This window comes from Cricetulus griseus, chromosome 6 (assembly GCF_003668045.3).
Source record: "Cricetulus griseus strain 17A/GY chromosome 6, alternate assembly CriGri-PICRH-1.0, whole genome shotgun sequence".
Classification (NCBI taxonomy): Eukaryota; Metazoa; Chordata; class Mammalia; order Rodentia; family Cricetidae; genus Cricetulus; species Cricetulus griseus.
The window spans coordinates 94,532,994-94,553,208 of NC_048599.1; the positions used below are offsets into that span (position 1 = coordinate 94,532,994).

Genomic DNA, 20,215 nt, shown 5'->3' on the forward strand with positions numbered 1-20,215 from the left:
GCTCAGTACTGATGAATTAACATCATTGTCTGAGATTCTTTAACCCCGCTCTCATTAAAACAAAAAGTTAGTTTGGCCTCATATCAGCTGCTGCTTCTCCATCTCTTTCCTTCTTGTCCTTCCTTCCTGCTCTCTTTAATGTGTCATGAACTTGCAGTTTGCCAAGTTCAATGAGTGCATGTTCACTTAGTTCTCTCATCAGTCAACTACTCAGCGGTGTGGGGGCACAGCTCCATGCTAGAGTACATACTGCATGTGTGTGGCAACATGAGTTCAATGCCTAGCACTATAACAAAAACAAAGCAACATAGTGTCCAGTGGTCATTTAGGTTGCCCACAACTCTTTGAAATACTTTCTCTCTTGACTTCCCAGACTACATTTGTTTATGATGTCCGTCATGGAACATTTGCTACCTCCATTTCCTTTATTCAGGGCCTACAGTTGGAGTCTGTCAGGTATGGGGACAAGATGGACAAGATCCTATTTTGCTTATTCAATGTACTTTCCAAAAATTATCTAATTTCATTGTATAAATACCAACTGTATTTTTTTAATTTTTGTTTTTTTGAGACGGGGTTTCTCTGTGTAATGTCTCTGGTTATCTTGGAACCAGCTTTGTGGACCAGGAGGATCTCAAATTCACAAGAGATGTGTCTGCCTCTGTCTCCCAAGTGCTGGGATTAAAGGCATGGACTACCACATCTGGTCCAACTGTACTCTTACAGTTCCAATTTGCATCTCATTGCAAGCCCTATTTATTATCATATTCAGTTCCCCTCCCAAGTTTTGAAAGAATGTTCATTTTCGGGATAGACCAAATGTAAAATTGTGAACAGATCATCTTTGTTTCAGCTGGGAGTTGGGATTATCACAGGTTTAACTTGTATTCTAACTCCAGTTCTGTTCTGTCAATAATATTGCCAAAATTGCATGTCACAATCTAACATAATTGTGTATAAGATTCTGAGGACTGAGATAAGGTCTTTATTTTTTTTTTAATTTTATTTAAAGCCAGGTCTTTACATATGCTAAAGTATGCTCCTGTGAATTCCACAGCCAGATATATAGTCTAAGATTTACAAATAAACCAAATCAAAAAGATCAATGAATATTCATATACACTGATATAGATTCATTACATTATATTTGCATATACAAAATAAAAACCTCATGAGTCCTTTGTGTTATAAAAATAACATGGATACTTAAAAAGATATCATGCACTTCAGTTGTTCATTGGGTCAGACTTTTTCCCATAGAAAAGCTGAAGTTCTTTGGATGACTTTAAAAGGGAATCTAAATAGGACCTTGTACAGTACAGAAGCATAAGATTGTATGAGGCGTATCACTGAAGATCTAGTAAGCTGTAAGCTGACACCATCTGGATGGGAATGATTAAGCTTGAGGCTGTAATTAATTTTTCATTGCTTTCTTTTTTATCTTTTTGTGTGAGTTCTATTTCTGGCATCTCCTCTGCTGACTGCTGGAGATGGTTTCCGTTTCCTGTAGGCTGTCTTGGTTACTCTTCTGTCATACATACTGTGTTGCACCCTCTGCTATGCTTTAACTGCTTACTCCTCTTTTTACAGATACTAGGATACCATTGTACCATCTTTTCTTAATTCTCTTTCTTGATCATTTTCAGTGGTGTAAATCTCATACCTTACAGTCTCTGCCACCCTGGAGAACAGAAACTGCAGTAATGGTTTAGCACACATCTTTCTATCCGCCATTTCTATGACCAGTGTTAAAACTATAATAAATCTCCTATACTTTACCCCATAGCTCTTTGCCTAGAGATAATTCCTCCATTTACATTATAGTCTCGATAAACACAGTCTTTAACACAATTTTTAAAATGTTAATTCACTGAAAGACTTCATTAGTTTACTGTTCTTTTGCTTGAATGTTCCCAGTTTGCCCCACTTTTTCCTCTCTGAATTCTACTCTGGCAAAATGTAGCAGTGGCTGAAAGGAAGAGATAAAGGGCAAATTCTACTACTCTAGTCTTAGGTGTGTTTAAAGAGAAATTTGTCCATCTGTTTTGAATCAGCAGTATCTAGTTAGAGGTCTGATAGAAGGAAAATTGTTATATTTGTCTTTAAGTACAGGGAACTATCACCTTTCATCAAAGACATCCTAATCAAAGGGCTTTTAACTTAAGCACTCATGGAAATGCTGCCAGCATGTTTTCTCTGCTCTTTTATTATATAGAGAAACAATAAGGGGCCGGTGTAGTAAGCTTTCTTGTTAGGATTGCCAGGCCGAAAATGACAAGGAGATTTATTATTTATTAGGAAAACATGGCCTTAGCTTAGGGCTTTCTTTCTAACTAGCTCTTCTTATAACTTAATTAACTTGTTTCTATTAATCTAAATTCTATCATGTGGCTTAGTTACCTTTTCTCTGTCCTGTATGTCTGGCTTGTTTCACATCCCGTTGGTGTCTCTTGTGTGCCTAGATTCATCCCTCTGACTTCCTCTCTCCCTTCTGGAAATCCCACCTATCTTCTCCTGCCTAGCTATTGGCCATTCAGCTCTTTATTACACCAATCACAGCAATATATTTTTACACAGTGTACAAATATTCCACAACATTTCCCCGTTTTGTCTAAATAAGAAGGAGAGGCTTGAACTCTAACTGATGGGGGATGGATGCCCTTCTGTATATATGTTTCTCTTATTGATTGATGAATAAAACATTGAGTGGCCAGTAGCCAGACAGAAAGTATAGGCAGGGCTACCAGACAAGGAGAATTCTGGGAAGACGACAGAAAAAGGAGCTGCCAGGGAGACACCATGTAGCTACCAAAGGAGTGACATGCTGGATCATTCTCCGGTAAGATAAGACCATGTAGAAATACATAGATTAATAGAAATGGGTTAATAATTAAGAGAGAGCTAGCCAGTAAGAAGCCTAAGCCATTGGCCAAACAATTTATAATTAATATAAATCTCTGTGTGTTTATTTGGGGCTAAACAGCTATGGTACCAGGTGGGACAGAACCTCTGTCCACATCTAACATAGTAAAACTATATGCAGTAAGTAAATCATTAATTAAGGATTACATTCATAATGTCCAGTCCATTTGTATTTGGCAAATTTGGAGAAAGTACTCTATTATATACCCTATTTTAGTGAATATAAAGTTTTACACCTAAACCATCTTCTATCATAACTTGCATGTTTTTAGACCTAAAAATATTTCCTTAGACAAACAACTTAAGCTTATTTGTCTCTCAACCTTATGCACTTTAAATCTCTTATGTAAGTTTCTTTTCTGAATTTGGTAACAAGGAAAACTGTAACTATAATTATCTAGTCTTCAACTCCATCAAAAACCTGAGAAGAATATATTACGTGAGTAAACAGGAAGTGCAGAGCAAGCAACTTTCGAAACTATAGAAATGACAGAAATAGTTGACTGCCTGTTCAGTTACCCAAGGTTCCTCTGTGAGGTTGGGGGCATCAATCTTTGGTCTACAGGCCTAGAATATTTGACAGACTTTTCTGTGAAACAGGAATTTTGCAGGACTGTTCTACCTTGTCCTTGCAAAGTTCAGTAGTTGCCTTCTTTTGTGTCCTGCTTGTCTAATTTGTACAGCATTCTATCAGCAGTGGAGGTAAGGGCAGTTTCTTTGCCCAGTGGCTAACTTTGCCACACAGAAAGCAAACTCAGTATGGAGGGTTTTAGATGCCCATCTTACTTTTTTGAAGTAGATTGGTGCTCCTAGGAGCAGATTTGTCTCGGTGTCATAAAAAGCCTCTTGCTATGAAAACATCTTAAATGCCATATTTAGGCCTCTGAAGTATTTGAAGACCAGCTATCTATCTAAAATATATGTTTCACCTTGAAAACATACCTAACATGACTATTAGCCTGTCTGTATTTTATTATCCTTAATAGCTTTCAAAGGCTAGAAATGTACATTACATTTTTAAATGAACTACATCAGTACAATACCTTAAACAAGAGTAGAAATATATATACAACAAAAATAACCTTAAATTTGTATCAATATACAAAAATCTATACCAATGTAAACTATTTGAGACTGGTAGTTTCTTTTTAAGTTGAAAGTAGATTCAATAATCTACCTTTATTTTATCCTATAATTTCTATATCCCCCCTCCTCTTTTCAGAACGAGATCCTTGAATTTAACCTCCCTTACTTAGTTTCCTCCCTTAACCATGACCAGTAACAATTTGCAACCAACCCCCTAAACAAAGTCAAATATCTATAGCCCACCAAATAACCCAAAACCACCCACCTTACCGCTTAGGAATGTGGTTGTGTTCTCTAGACTACTTCCTGTTGTCTGGATGTAACAGCATCTTTAGGGGACCCTGAGAAAATTGAGATAATGGTCAAGTTCTGGGAAAACCAGCTGTAACATTTGTTGTCTAGTCTGTGTAATGGGAAAGTGCATGGCTTATCTGAAGTCCTGGCTAGAGTAGGCCATGATGCTGGACCATCTCAGCTGAAGCACAATCCTAATTAGTCTTTATAATAAACACCAGGAGTCAATACAAGGTTGAGAGACATTAAAAGATAATTTGATAATGCAAATTAGAATAGAAAGTAAATTAGGTACAATCTTTTAGACTCACCAAGATAGGATAGATAATAGAGTATTTTCTCTGAATTTGTCAAATGCAAATGGACTAGACATTGTTGATGTATTTATTGCTTATGTATATTATAAATGTTATTGTACTTACTGTATATAGTTTTTCTTATATTAGTTATAACCTTTTTTACTTTAGACAAAAAAGGGGAAATATAGTGATATATTGTTTGTAATCAAACAAATAAAGCTTTCCTGAAGATCAGAATGTAAAGCTAAACCACCAGTTAACAACACACCTAGTTAAGAGCTAAGAAACTAGTTAGCTACACATCTAAGCCACTAGTTAGCCATAGAGAAGAGCACTCCAGATGGATCTCTGTGAGTTCAAAGCCATCCTGGGCTACATGAGAGTGAATCAAAAGAGAAACAGAGCTCATACCTTTGATCACAGAACTAAAGAGAATATAAGGCTCAGTGCAGTTGACTTTCGGTGGAGAGCTAGTCTGCAGTCACTCTGAGGACAGGATTGCTCCCCTTTTGTCTTAGCCTTGGTAGAAGTAAGAACTCTTTAGCAGCTTGGCTGCTTTGCTTTTCTGACCTTCAGTTTGAACCCCAATATCTATCTCTAGGCTTTTATTATTTGTGCTACACACAGCTAGTAGCTTTGAAGTTGTTTTGGATGTAAAACTTTTAGGGCACTATAACAGGCATTCTGAGAGGCTGGATCACCTGGGCTACTTGTCTTCATTGGCATTTGGTCCTCTAGTTTTGTGAAAATACACAAAATTTTAAAGGTAACATATATATCTGTATTAACACAAGTATGGAATGTTCAATGTGCACAAGTCAGCTAAAGATATTTTTTTTGTTCTATGCTTGAGCAGTTAAAAGACATGTGTTAACTTTATAAGTCTATTTAAGCTGTATAACCAAACCTCTATCCATGTCATATGAAAGGATGACATAAGTCATGAGAACTCTGTAGCCAACAAGATTTATCATGTCTCATCCAGTCTCAAAGCTGTTCTCATGTAGAGACACCAGCATACACATAGACTGTCCTGTAGTCTTTCCTGTCTTCCGCCCTCATATCTGTAGCCAAAATCCTCAGGTCTCCCCTGGTCAAACCTATCTCTATTAACTTTGAAGAAATCCATAGCTTTTTGTTTACTGTGAAAACAAAGGCACAACCTCTTCCTCAATGCAACACATTTCCCAGGTTCCATTCTGAAGCCAAGACATCTCTAAGGTATATATAGTCTGTTTAATTCTACAGTCCCTTCCATAATCCCATGTCTCTCAGCATCTGCAGTTCATTCATCAGCATTTAAAAAATTCAAAGTCAACAAAACACCATACAATATCCAGATGTCCTATACATTTCCCATCCTTAAGCGATTTACTTTTTATTAGTTTATTCTTTCCTTAAAGACTTTATTATTTTTAAATTATTTTTCTATGACCGTCTATACCTATTTTTTACTGTATCTGTTTAAAGGTTTTCTCTGTTTGGACTGATTTACTGTACACCTGCAACCTTCTCTGACCACATGAGCCAAGCCTTAAACCTACCACGTGGCTCCACACATGGCACTAGCTGGCTCAGGCCCACAGGCAACAGCCAGGAATCATGTCTTTGTTCTCCAAGGCCCGTCTGACGTCTGAGAGATGGAGGGACTAGAAAGCTGTATTTGGCTCTGTGTTTGCATGTTTGGAACTTTTTTTTTTTAAGCTTTTTCAGGTCCTGTGTGGAAATATGTGTCTCCACATTGGGCGCCATATGTAATGAGTCTTTTTCTGTCCTGCCAGTCAACTCCCAAATAATGAAATGCAGACTTTTATTAATCATGAAAGCTTGGCCTATAGCTTAGGCTTGTTCCTAACTAGTTCTCATTACTTAACTGATGTATATTAATCTACATTAATGCCGTTACCTCTCTTTCATCTTATACCTCTTCTTTCTTCTCCATGTCTCCTGGCATCTTCTGTGTGCCTCAATTCCTCCTCCTCTTCTCTCCCTAGAAATCCCACCTATACCTCCTATCTAGCTATTGGCTGTTCAGCTTTTTATTATATCAATACTTCTTCACACTGTAGCATGAATTTTAATTGGTCTTAATAATAAAAACTCTGAGTCAGCTATCTGGGAGTGAAAGCTGAAGATCAGAGAAACAGAGTAGCCAACCACTAGAGTTCTTACCAATGATGATTCCAAAGGGGCAATCCTGTCCCTACAAATCCTCAGATTGTATCTCAGACTGAATCCTCAGACTGCTTCTGTCTCTATGAATCCTCAGACTGACCTTAGCTCCTGTCCCCTCCCATCTTATATTCTTCTCTCTGCCCAGCCATATCACTCCAGTCTCCACCTCCGTAGTGCTGGGATTAAAGGTGTGAGATCGCAAGTGCTGGGATCACCTTCGTGTGAGCTCTGTTTCTCTTTTAGACTGGATCAATTTGTGTAATCCAGGGTGGCCTTGAACTCACAAAGATCAGTCAGCCTCTGTCTCCTGAGTGCTGGGATTAAAGGTGTGTGCCACCATTGCCTGGCCTCAATAGCTAACTAGTGTGGCAATCTCTGGACTCTGATCTTTGGGCAAACTCTATTTGTTAGGTCAATAAAATATCACCACATCACATAGTATACAAATATCCTACAACAGGCTGAGTCAGCTGATTTAAAAAAAAAACGCAAAATAAGAATCGTCACAAAAAAATGAAAATCAAAACAAACAAGCAAAAACTCAGTAAGACAAAAAATAAAATCAAAGCAAAACAAAATGAAACAAAAGGTCCACAGAAACAAAACATGGGAGTTCTTTTTGTTGACCAACTACTCCTTGAACTACAGTGTAGTTGACATACTCAGTGACACTCTGTTGGAGAAACTGAATTTTGGTTTGAGGGAGGGAAGAAGGGAGAGAGACAGAGCGGGGAAGTCACATGAAGTTAAGTTGTGAGGAGCAAGGGAGGATCTAGGAAAAGTTGTGGGATGGAAAAACAGGATCAAAATATACTGTATGAAAAAATAAAACCCAAACCAAAAATCCCCTCCAAACACCAAAAAGCCCCATAGACTATAGGGCTGTTGGATGCAATAAAATGCATAATCAAAAAAAAAAAACCCTTCAGAATTAGTAAAGAGCATTCCATAAGCAATTTTTTGTAGTTTCTGAAGAAAGCAAAGCTTATGTCTCTGCTATATCTGTCAGGGAAACCAGATCAGACATTAACTGTGAATTGAAGAATGGTAACTGAAGGAAACATTCATGGAGATTGGACAGGGTTAAGGGATTGTAAAGGAAAATGCAGACACCTGTTGACCAGATGAAATAAAAGATATAATCTTACCCAACTGATCTTATTACTATTACAGTAAACTTCGTGTATGAAGTTTGGAGTTAGACAGATAAGGGATCCAATACCAGATCTGCTATGGGGTAGCCCTTCTGCAGTTAAAAAATAGTTATCTATACGTCAGTTTCCTTATTATCTCAGAGTACAGTGCTTGCTTAGCATTCATCTAGGACCTGGGTTTTATCCACCAGTGTTGTAAGGGGGAAGAAAGCAAACAGAAGAGATGGAAGGATAGAAAGAAGGAGAGTGAGAGAGAGAGAGAGAGAGAGAGAGAGAGAAAACAAGATTATGTAACATCGCAAATGTTTCTTCTTGAAATAGGTAGCATATTTATTAAAACCTGACCCATAGTGTATCTCATAAACATTATTTTAATTTCTATTTCTTATTTTATTTTCTTAATACAGAGATTATAAAGCTAGTTAAACAAACGATTATCTTTAAAATCAAGTTTTGCTGCAGTAAACCCATCCCTCAAGAGGCCTCAAATTCATGACCTGTTCTTCAATTACTGTTTACACACACACACACACACACACACACACACACACACACACACACACACACACCCCCTCCCTATTGAGCTGTTGCCTGTATGTGTACTTGTTCAGGGTTGAACACATGGAATTGGATTCCGGATCAGGGAGCTCATCCTTGGAGACGACTAATTCTCCCTCTCCCAGCAGCCAGTAAGTAATTGACTGTAGTTCTGCATTTAGGGGTAAAGCCTTGTGAGATTTCTCCAACCCACAATGGCCTATCAATTGTGTTATCATTGTGTACATCTTGCTCAGTTGAGATTTCATGGGTGCAGCTTCCCAGTCATATACAGAAGATATACTATCTTGAAGCAGATGTTCTGGTCCCACTGGTTCTTTCTACCCTCTCTTCCACAATGCTTCCTGAGCTTTCGATGTGGAGGTTGTATTGCAGATGTGTCAAGTGGGCGTGTGTACCCCACAGCCTCTTATTCTCTGCATTTGGCCAGTTATGAATAACTGCCATAGCTTCCATCTACTGCATAAAGAAGCTTTTTTGATGAGAAGTGAAAGCCACATTTATCTATGGGTATAAGAGGTAATGTTTAGAATGCAGTTAGAAATTCTATTGGTTTGGAAAAATTACAGTAGTAGGTTCTTCTCTTGGGTCTACAATCTCTCCAACCAGTCATTTAGCTAGGTTTCTGGTACCAGGCATGACTTCTGTTATATTAACCTTAAGTTCAAATAGATAGTTGTTGGTTACCCCCAATATGTAAATGATACTATTATGCCTTTGAGGATATCTTGTCATAGTGGTCTTTGTGGTGGTTATTAGGTTTTATATCTGGGTAGGACTGCTTTTCTCTCTTGGCAGCTTTATACCTTCCCATATTATGAGGGCTAGTCCACAGGTAGGAGACTTTCAGATCAGTTCCAGCTCAGCTCTTTGAAGTCCTATATCTGAAATGTGTGGTATCTTCAGCTATAAAACCTTACCTTTAAGTTCTGTGAGGCAACCAAGGACAATGGCTATAACCTTTGCTATTTGGGATATCTCTTCAATTCCCTTGACTAAATGAAAATAACTCTGTGTGTGTGTGTGTGTGTGTGTGTGTGTGTGTGTGTGTGTGTGTGTGCATGTGTGTGTGTGTATGTGTGTGTAGGACAACTTGTGGAAATGGTTTTTTCTCTTCCTACCATCTTGGTCCCGGGGATTGAACTCTGGTCATCAGACTTGGTGATAAGCTCCGTTATCCACTGAACCATCTCAGCAGCCCTGTAAACACCCCCCCCCCACCAGGTGGGGAGACCTAATGTCTTTTACTCAAATGGACTTGTCTTATTACAGGTTAGTTTGTTTAAAAATTACTTGTAAGTAATCAAATAAGATTAGTGTGCTGGCTAGTTTTATTTCAACTTGACACACAGTAGGGTCATTGGAGAAGAAGGTGCTTCAACTGACAAAATACAATCATAAGTCAGGCTGTAGGCATTTTCTTAATTAGTGATTGATGTGGGATATACTAGGCCTTTGTGCGTGGGGTCACTCCTGGGCTGGTGGTCCTGGGTTCTACAGAAAACCAGGCTCAAGCCAGGAAGTAGTGGCACATGCCTTTAATTCTAGCCCCCAGGAAGCAGTAGCAGGTGGATCTATGTGAGTTTGAGGCCAACTTGGTCTACAGAGAGCGTTCTAGGACAGTTGGGACAACACAAAGAAACCCTGTCTTGAACTGCCTCTAGCCACCAGCCAAAAACAAACAGAAAACCAAAGGGGGAAAAGAAAGAAAAAAAAAGAAAGAAAGAAAAAGAAAACAGGCTGAGCAAGCCATTAGGAACAAGCCAGTAAGCAGCACTCTTCCATGGCCTCTGCATCAGCTACTGCCTCCAGGTTCCTGACCCCTGATTTCCTTTGAAGATGGACTGTGATGTAGAAGTATAAGCCAAATGAAGCACTTCCTCCTCAAGTTGCTTTGGTCATGGTGTGTGTTTTGTCATAGCAATAGTAATTGTGGTGGTTTGAATAAGAATGGCCCTATAGGCTCATACATTTGAATGCTTAGTCACCAGTCAGAGGCATTATTTGAAGGATTAAAAGGATTTGGAGGAGTGGCCTTACTGGAAGAAGTGTGTTGCTGGCAGTAGGCTTTGAGGTTTCAAAAGCCCATGCCAAGCCTAGAGTCCCTCTCTCTACCTTCGGATCAGGATGTAGTTTTCAACTACTTCTCCACCACCAGCCTGCCATGCTGTACCATGCTCCCTGCTGCCATGCTCCCTTCCATGATGACAATGAACTAAACCTCTGAAATTGTAAGCAAGGCTTTCTTTTATAAGAATTGCCTTGGTCATGGTGTCTCCTCATAGCAATAGGACAGTGATTACAACAGTAACCTTGACTGAGACAATGAGTATCTGCATGCTTCTTCTATTGGATACTCTAAGGTATAAACAGCTATAAGTGCTCAAGTTCATATGGAATCCAGGCATGGTACACATGCCTATAATCTCAGCTCATGGGAGGCAAGGCAGGGAGAGACTGTGGGGTTTGAATGAGAATGGTCCCAATGGGCTCATGCTTGAATACTTGGTCCCCAGTTGTGGAATTATTTGGGGAGGATTAGGAGGTGTGGCCTTGTTAGAAGAGGTGTATCACTGAGAATGGATAGACTTTGAGGTTTCAGAAGCTCAAGGCATTCCTAGTTAGCTCTCTCTGCCTCACACTTGGCAGGTCTCAGTAACTACTCCAGCACCGAGCCTGCCTGCCTGTCTGCTGCCATGTCTCCACGATGGCCATGGACTCTAACCCTCTGAACATACATCCCCAATTAAACTAGCTCTTTTATAAGTTGCTTTGGTTATAGTATTTCATCACAGCATTAGAAAAGTAACTAAGACAACCACCAAAAGTTCAAGACCAGCTTGAGTTCAACAGAGAGACACAAAACAAAATAAAACAACAACTCCTACCCCAAACCACAAAGAAACAAAAGATCACCTGGAAGCATGATAGCTTTTCTTGAAGAATAAGAATTCTGCTCAAATTTATGTGTCATTTTCTTGCTCTGTCTAGAGCTCAGATTGTCATTTAGGACATTCTGGTGGCACTGCCATTTGGAGGGCCTGCTTTGGACCTAACCCAACTGCCCACAACTACAGTGCCAGGAGATCTGACACCGTATTATGGCCTCCAGGCTCGCACACAAGTGCACTAACATACATGTAGGCTAAAACATTCATACACACAAAATAAAAATAAATGCATCTTAAAAAAAAAAAAAACAGCTATCCATCTAGACAGAATTGATTCCTGGCTTCCCTAAAGACACACATCCAGTAGTTCTCTACATCCAGTAGCGTTACATTTTCTTGTCTGATTGTCCCCAAATTCTCACAGCAGCGTCCCCTTTCCAGTTTCCTCTTAATTGTCTCTGGTTTGGACCCTGGGCCTCTGGTAAATTTAAATGTTATCTACCAGCATGGCAAGTACCTAGTAAATTAAAGTTCCCACTTGGTTAATAACAGAGTAAATAACTCAACAGATGGTCTCTCTGAGAAGGAGGAGAGAGGAATGAGCGGGAGAGGGAAAGAATATATACATTCAAGGTATGCAGCTCTACGTATATGTATGTTGCACACTGACAGATAAGTTTCCACTTTTCTGGTGGGACTAGGACTCTTAAACAGCCCTTAAGGAAAATCTATTCTGTGTGCTCTTGTAGATTTCTGTAAGCTAGTGGATACAGTAGCTTTTAAAAATATCTTTGAAGCTATTTGTTACATTTCATTAGAAAGTTGCTTTAATGAATTCAGTATCTTATTAACTTCAGAATGCCTTTTATTTAAGGTGGTGAGGCATTTTGTGTTTGATTTATACTAGTTAAAGCCCCAAATGTCCAAGTGACGTGAGTCCCCCGCGGTGGAAGTTTTCACTCTAGTCATTCCAGTGGAGACACATTTTGTTCATGTTTGAAACCCTGTGGGATCAGGAGTGGACGCGGAGTGGGATGATGACAAACAGTCCTTGGTAGGTGGGGGGTGGAAAAGTAGAGTTGCTTCTAGGTATTTAAGGAGAAGGCTGGGAGCGAACCCTCCTTCACCGAACAAACATTTGGGTTTTTTGTTTTTGTTGTTGTTGTTGTTTTTGCCTACCACACGCCATAGCCTATTCGTGTCTCCGCCGGATGGGTGCTGCTCCCTGATAATTCTCCATTCTGATCATCTCAGGAACTCGAGCTGCCCTCACTTCCGACCTCCTTCCTCTGAAGCCGGCTGGAGGCGGGAGCGGGGACCGCGGCGAGGCGATGCCGGTCGAGCGGAGCACACATCTGCCGCGTTCTCCCGGGAGCGTCTGTCAAGGCGTGGGAGGAAAACGCGCTCCGAGTCGCCGCCAGCCCCGTCTCGAGACCAAAGTCTCCCGAAACACAGCGTCCCCACCCTAACGCCGCTGCGGGTCCCGGGGGGTGGGGAGCTGAGGCAACTTCGGGGGAAGTCGAGGAAGGCGGCCTGGGGTCCCGGGAGCCGAGGCCCGGCAGGGCGCACAGGGCGCGGGCCGCAGTTCTCCCGGCGGCCTCGCGGGGGCGCCGGCGCGGCCGATCAGGTGACCGAGCGCCGGTCCCGGCTACGGGAAGCCGCCTCGTTCTCAGCCGCCGCCGCCGCCGCCGCCACCACCACACCTAGCGGAGGAGCCGGGAAAGGCGGCCCGGGTGGGGGGGGACTGGGGTGGAGAGCTCCGCGGGTGGAGGCGGAAGGGCGGCGGGCGGAAGCGAGCGCCGCGGCTGCTGTGTCACGGCGCGGGTGGGCGCGCGGCATGGGCGCGCCGCGCTGAGGCGGAGGTCGCGGGCGGGCGGCCGGGAGGGCCTGAGGGAGGCGGCGAGCCGCGGAGTTGCGCGCCCGGCGGCGGTGGCGGCGGCGGCCGCACCATGTCGCGCTCCGTGCTGCAGCCCAGTCAGCAGAAGCTGGCGGAGAAGCTCACCATCCTCAACGACCGGGGCGTCGGCATGCTCACGCGCCTCTACAACATCAAGAAGGTGCGCACGGGCCGGCGAGGCCGGGCGGGGTGCGGCGGGGGAAGGCCGCGGGCGCGAGCTCGGCCTAATCGCGCGGGGCCTCCGGGATGCGCCGCGGCCTAGAGTGAGCCGCGGGGCGGGCAGGCAGGAGCCATTTCCCGGCTCCCGGCGGCAGGAGCCGGCCGGGCCGCGCATGGCCGCCGCGGCGCGTTGGTTTGCGGGAAGGGAGACGCGCGGCCTTCCCGGGCTGCGGCGAACGGGCCCGGGTTTCTTGGCTTGCGAGTGTGGGAATGTGGCGACCGACCCTCAGGGCTCCGCTCTCCACTTGGTCACTTGATATTTCGGTCGCTGAATAAAGCTCCCCCACCCCACCCCCCAGCATGTTGACGTTTAGGATAATTTCATTTTGGAGATGGACAGGAGGGGGAAGTGAGGGTGGAACCGGTTTTCGTCTGAAATACTTGTAGGCTGTGAGTCACTAGAACAGGAATAACAACCTTTCCTCTCTACTCCTCCTCATTTTAGTTTTCCCAACCCTATCTGGGGAGCACCAAGGCACCATTCCTTAAAGTACAATGGCTGCATAAAATAAAAACGAAATCTGCTCCCATTGCTATTCCCTTCAAAACATATGCGAGGATTTGAGTAACTAGTCAGTAGACCTATTGGAAATCCGTGTGCCTTCAGATTAGGGAGTGGAGAGCTGTATTGAAGTTAAGAAAAGTAGAGATAAAAATAGGGGGGAAATGCCATTAATTTACCTTAGAGGAAAACAACCTCAAATCCGTTTAAGACTTCTTTGATGAGCCTCAGGGAATTTAGTAGAGAAAAAGTTTGTCTTTGGTACATTTTATACATCTACATTCTTGTGGGTTTGTATGTGTATGTCAGATTTTTCATAATCTCGTTTTAAAAGAGTATAACGTTAAATATTGCCCTTTGACCATAGCAATGGAGTATATAGGTTGTGAGTATTGCTGAAGATTCTTTTAAAACTTGAAGTCAAAGCATTCGAGTATAAACTTGTTTTACTTCTCCAATTTGATTTAGACACTAATTCTGAAGCACACTGCTTTAAGTTAGTAATACTAAATCCTGGGAAAGGATAGCTGTGTTGTTCTGCTTACTCACTTGGTTTCAATGAATGGTTGTCTCTAAACCCAGCACACTCTGGAGCTAGGATGTACCCATTCAGTCTGTGACATGATAAAGTCCTCTACATTCACCCCTTGATTGCAACTTTATGGGGTTTGGAAATTTTCAATTTTAGGTAGTATAAGTTGCATTGATGATGAACGACTTTTGGATTTCACTGCTTAAGAAATCTTGGAAATCTAAGTTTTATATGGACTTTGTTTTCTTAAAAAAAAACCCAGCAAGTCAAATGTTACTAAAAGTTACTAGACCTGCGGTATTGTGGTTAAAGAGGAAATGGTTATGATGGTTTCTAGAAGAGGAAGTGAGAGTAACATCAGAAGTGATTTGGGTGTTTGAGCAAAATACTTTCTTTGATGCAGTCAAGTCTCTAAACATTTTTATAGAATAAATATAAACAGACTTAAATATTTTATTCTCATGGGTAATAGTAAATGGAATTCTAAACATTTAAACTTATAATTAGTCTGTGGCCTTTTTTCAAAGTGTTTTTCACTTCCTGTTTTGAGAAACCTCGGGCTCTTGTTGTGTTGACCCCTGAAATGGAAAATAAGTGAACGCAGTCATTATATCTAATTGTTAAGCATTTTGAGTTATTGAAATGTTGTATACTTCAGCACTTACATATAGTTAGTTACTTGAAATATTTTGCGTACTTGGCTTATGAATTTCTTCTGAGAAGAGTAATTCATTTTGAAGACTAATACTTAGGGCATTGCCTAGCACATAGGCTTTGATTAGTGCTTGGTGAAAATAGACTCTGTGTTAAATGCATCTGCTGTTTGTTTTGTGGCAGGAAGAGAGAGAGTGGGGAAGCAATCAGGTGCTTGGAGGTTAGTGGATAACTTGTGAGAGTCTGTTCTCTTCTTCTACCTTGAGGGTTTCTAGAATCAGACATGGAATCAGGCTTTACGCTCCGAACCATCTTGCTGGCCCTTTTGATAGAATTTGAATCTTTAGCCTGTGGAATTGCCTGTCTGTATCAGCTGCCTGTCTATACTCAGCTGGCTAAGGATTGAAACATTTGTTCAAACATCTAGCCAAAGAAGTAAGATCTGTTCATCATTGTTTATAAGGTCCATGTTGTGTGTATTCTATGGCAATATAAATCACATAATCTTTTTATTTTTATTTTCTTTAGGTTTTAAGTTTTATATGTATGAGTGGTTTTGCCTGCATGTAGTTCTGTACCATTTGTGTACCTGATGCCCACAGAGGTCAGAAGAAGGTGTTAGAGCCTCTGGAACTTGAATTAAAATAGTTGTCAGCTCCTACTCATATTTCAAAACCTGGCACAAATGTTCCTATCCATCTTTCTATCTTTCCCACCCTAAAATCTTTAAAGTCTCAAGTCTCCTACAATCCTACTTACACACTGCATTAGACTAGCTAGCTACACATCTCTCTAATCAAGATATGAATATCTTGGTGGTGGACTTAATATACCTGTTTCTCTAATGTTAGAGAAGACATTCAATAGATAGTGATTAAATACAGTTGGGGGGGTGTAGCATGAATTCTAATTGGTATTAATAATAAAAACCCAGAGTCAGATATTGGGGTTAAAGCTAAAGATCAGAGAAGCAAAATGGCCAGCCACTAGAGTTCTCACCTCTACAAATGCTCAAACCAAAAGGACAATCCTGTTCTCAGACTGCACTGAGTTCCTGTCTCCTCCCACCATATATTCCTCTCTAGTGTTGGGATTAAAGACATGAGATCCCAAGTGCTGAGATTACCTTGTATGAGCTCTGTTTTTCTTTTAGATTGGATCAATTTCGTTTAGCTCAGGATGGCCTTGAACTAATAACGGAGATCCTCCTCTGTCTCCTGAGTGCTGGGATTAAAGGTATGAGCCACCACTGCCTGGCCTCTATGGCTAAGTAGTGTGGTTGGCTTTGCACTCTGATCTTCTGGCAAGCTTTATCTGTCAGATCATATACAAAATATCACTGTAGAACGAATAAAAAGAACCCAGAGACAGATGTTGCGATTCAAGCTGAAGACCAGAGAAGGAAAGAGGCCAGCCATTAGAGAGTTCTCACCTCTACCAATGCTTAGTAGGAAGGGGAGATCAAGTACTCTGATTGCATCTCCAAATGCTCCTCAGACTGCCTAGACTGAAGAGTGACTATAGTCTGAGACCCTGAGCTCCTGTTTTATATTCCTCTCTAGTGCTGGATTAAAGGCTTGCACCACCACCACCCAGTATCTATGGCTAACTAGTGTATCTGATGGGATTAAAGGTGTGTACCACCACTGCCTGAGCTCTATGGCTGTGGCTAGTTTTGCATTCTGATCTTCAGGCAATCTTTATTTGGTTGATCATACACAAAATATCACAACGGGGAAGCCCTCTCAACATTGTGATTACCTAAAAGATTAGTTTTATAAGGAAGTATTTTCAAGATTCTTTCAAGAGGTTATTTGAAACTGTCAGATACACAAATCTGTTTACACATTAACAATTTAAGATTTTATGAAGTTTGATGTTATTAATAAAATACTGCAGTACTATGCTCAAACAGGGAATAGTTTCATTTGACCAAAGCCTACAGTATTGTTAAATTCTTAATAACAGTATCAATTCCTATGATCTTAAGAACTTAATATATTCACTAGCAAACTCTATTGAAAACTTGAGCAAGAAATCTTAGGCGTGTGATTACTATTAATTAAGCTATTCATTAAACAAACTTAGTTTGAGTACTATTAATGAAACAACTTAGGCTAATCACACTTTCTAATTGTATTTCTTGTATTGCAGTCTACATAGTTTTTCAGTGTACAAAATTATTATTTGACTTTGTGATTTCATACCCAAGACAGTGCTACAAACCAAATCCCAAAGGCAGTCTTGCTAGAAGTGTTCTGACACCAAGCTAAATTCCCAGCATCACTTTTTGTCTTTGAAAATAAAAAATCTAAAATGAAAATTACAGAAGAAAAATTTTATTTCACTGTTTTTCTTCATACTAATTCCCTGTTTTATATATACTTCCCCCAGTTTAAGCAAAATGTCCTATTTATTTCTGTTAGTTTTACTTATGTGGTTAGTTCTTTCATCTTGTACACATTATAATACATCAGAGACTGAATGAATCTTAACAATAACCAACCATAAAGGGAGCTGAGGAGACAGCTCTGCTGGGGAAGGGCTTGATACACAAGCATATGAGTAAGGTCCCCAGTACTGACCTAAAATTCCAGATTTGTAATCCCAGCTCGATCAAGATAGAAACAGGTGGATTCTTAGAGCTTGCTGAGTAATCAGCCAGCCTCATCTAGTCCCAAATCAGCCAACCTCAGACCCCAGTGAGAGACCCCCCCCACTTCTCCAAAAAGGTTAGGTAACTCCCTAAGGAGTGACACCAAAGGTGACCTTTGGCTTCAACATGAATATACATGTCACACACCTACATTCAACCCATGTAAAGAAAATCACAAAAGGAAATAAGCTTAACATGTAAAGTTGATACAAAATATATTTTACCAAAGAAATTTGAGTTACAATTTTAAATTGCTAGTTTAAAATTATCTCTCCTTGTAATTCATTACAAAACCAAACTGAAATCTCCATTAATACTCACTGATGCACTGACAACGATGAAAATGATCCTTTCATACAAATTTCATCACAAGTAAGCACAGTAAAAAGGAAAATTATTCCTCTACTTGTACATTTCCGTTAGGTTATTGGCACGTTACCATCAATTGCATATTCTTTTGAGATGTTTAAGAAATTGAATTGGATCTACCTACAGTCAGGTTTCTGAAGAACCTACTATGAAAATTGAGGGGCAGTGAGATGGCTCAGTGAGTAAAAGCACTTCTGCCAGGCATGATGACCGGAGAATGATTAAGAGGCTCCTGGTGGGGGGCTGGAGAGATGGCTCAGTGTTTAACAGCACTGGCTGCTCTTCCAGAGATCCTGAGTTCAATTCCCAGCAACCACATGGTGGCTCTCAAGCATCTATAATGAGATCTGGTGCTCTATTCTGGTATGCAGACAGAAAACTGTATACACAATAAATAAATAAATAAATAAATAAATAAATAAATAAATAAATAAATAAATAAAAGGCTCGTGGTGGAAGGACAGAACAAACTCTGGAAAGGTGTCCTCTGACCTCTACCTGTTGCTCCATGGCAGATGAGAGCATGTCCCCTTCCATATCTCCCTCTCTGCACGCCCCCCTCACACACAAATAAATTAATGAAAAAATGAAATTTTCTGAGCTGTAGAGATGGCTTAGCACTTAAGAACATGCCTGCTCTTCCAGAGGATTAGTGTTTGATTCCCAGCACCCACATGGCTCTTCACAACTGTCCTTAACTTCAGTTTCAGGGGATCTGACACCCTTTTCTGGTATCTGGCGATCCCAGGCATGCCCAGTGCACAGGCAAGAATTAAGAAAGATTAAATTAAGAAAGAACAACTTTTGTTCAGTAGAATAACGATACAAAATATGTTATAAAGTACCTGTGCTAATATTTTTGAGAGAGAGAGAGCGCGTGTGCAAACACACCCCTGTGTTGAGGTCAGATGACAGCTTGGGGGAAGTTGTTCTTTTCTTCCATCATATGGGTATTGGAGATTGACTCCAGTCATCAGACATAGTGGCAGGTCTTTAACAACTGAGCCATGTAGCCAAACTTAATTTTTTTTAATAGGCAAACAAACTATGCTTCCCTGTATTTATGACATTGTTTGTGGGTTGGGTGTCACATTCTAGGTGAAGCTTTAATACTATTTTGTTTTAACCTTGACCAAATTATTTGTCCTTTTGGCTATAATTTATAAAGTGAGATTAGTAGTCTTACTTACAATCGAATTATCCCCCCCCCACACACACACAAGTCAGTAGTTGTGAGCTAAGAAGCTCTGCTATAAGAAAACAGTGTTGCAGTCCTTACTGCCTCTGGTTTCTTCCTCCAACAGCTCTTCATTGTCAAGATTCAGTTTGTCAGCTAGGTTATAACTACATTTTGGAAGGTTGCACAGGACTCTCTTGTAAACACAAAATGTCCTCATGGTATGTACCTGCCCTCAGGGCCTGTCAGATGCGGACCTGCATCTTTTGCCTTTTTAAAGCCTTACTAGCCCTGCTGGCTCTAGGCTAGCACTCTAGCACTGCACTCTATCTCCAGTCCTCAGTATTACTGATTTCCATTCTTAGAATCTCAAGTAGATAATCCAGTTCTCCCACAAGGTGCAATACTGTTACTAACCTCATAGTTTGATAATTAAGTGGGTTTGTTTATGTCAAGTATTAGTACAGTGCCTGTACTGTACTAATTTAACAAGGGATAATGGGCTAGGAGAGATGACTCACTGATTAAGGGTTCTTACTGCTCTTCCAGAGGACCTGAGTTTGGTTCCTGGCTCACAGATATGTGTAACTCCAACTTGAGAGGATCCAACATCCTCCTTTGGCCTCTACAGATAACCTGCAATTAACACACTCTCTCTCCTCCCCCTCCTTCCTCCCCTTAAGCTTTAAAAAAGGAATGAACAGAATAAATGTTGGCTGCTGTTATCTGTTTTGGGGTCTTGGAACAGAACACACCCCTTCCCATTAAGTCCAGTTCTGTTCTACCTTTAAAAATACTTAAGTGCCGTTTTCTCTACTTGACATCTAGTT

General features: G+C 40.9%; 1 protein-coding gene across 2 annotated transcripts in view; it reads left to right on the forward strand.

Moving 5' to 3' along the window:
- Positions 1–13,295: 13,295 nt before the first annotated feature.
- The window catches only part of Nckap1 (NCK associated protein 1), a 73,554-nt gene continuing 66,634 nt past the window's right edge, over positions 13,296–20,215 (forward strand). The window contains exon 1 of one of the 2 annotated variants that reach the window (XM_035447177.1): positions 13,296–13,436. In XM_035447177.1, coding sequence (XP_035303068.1) covers positions 13,329–13,436 — 108 coding nt within the window. In that variant the 5' untranslated portion in view covers positions 13,296–13,328. The remainder of the gene's footprint in view (positions 13,437–20,215) is intronic. The other variant, XM_027420070.2, reaches the window with a different exon arrangement.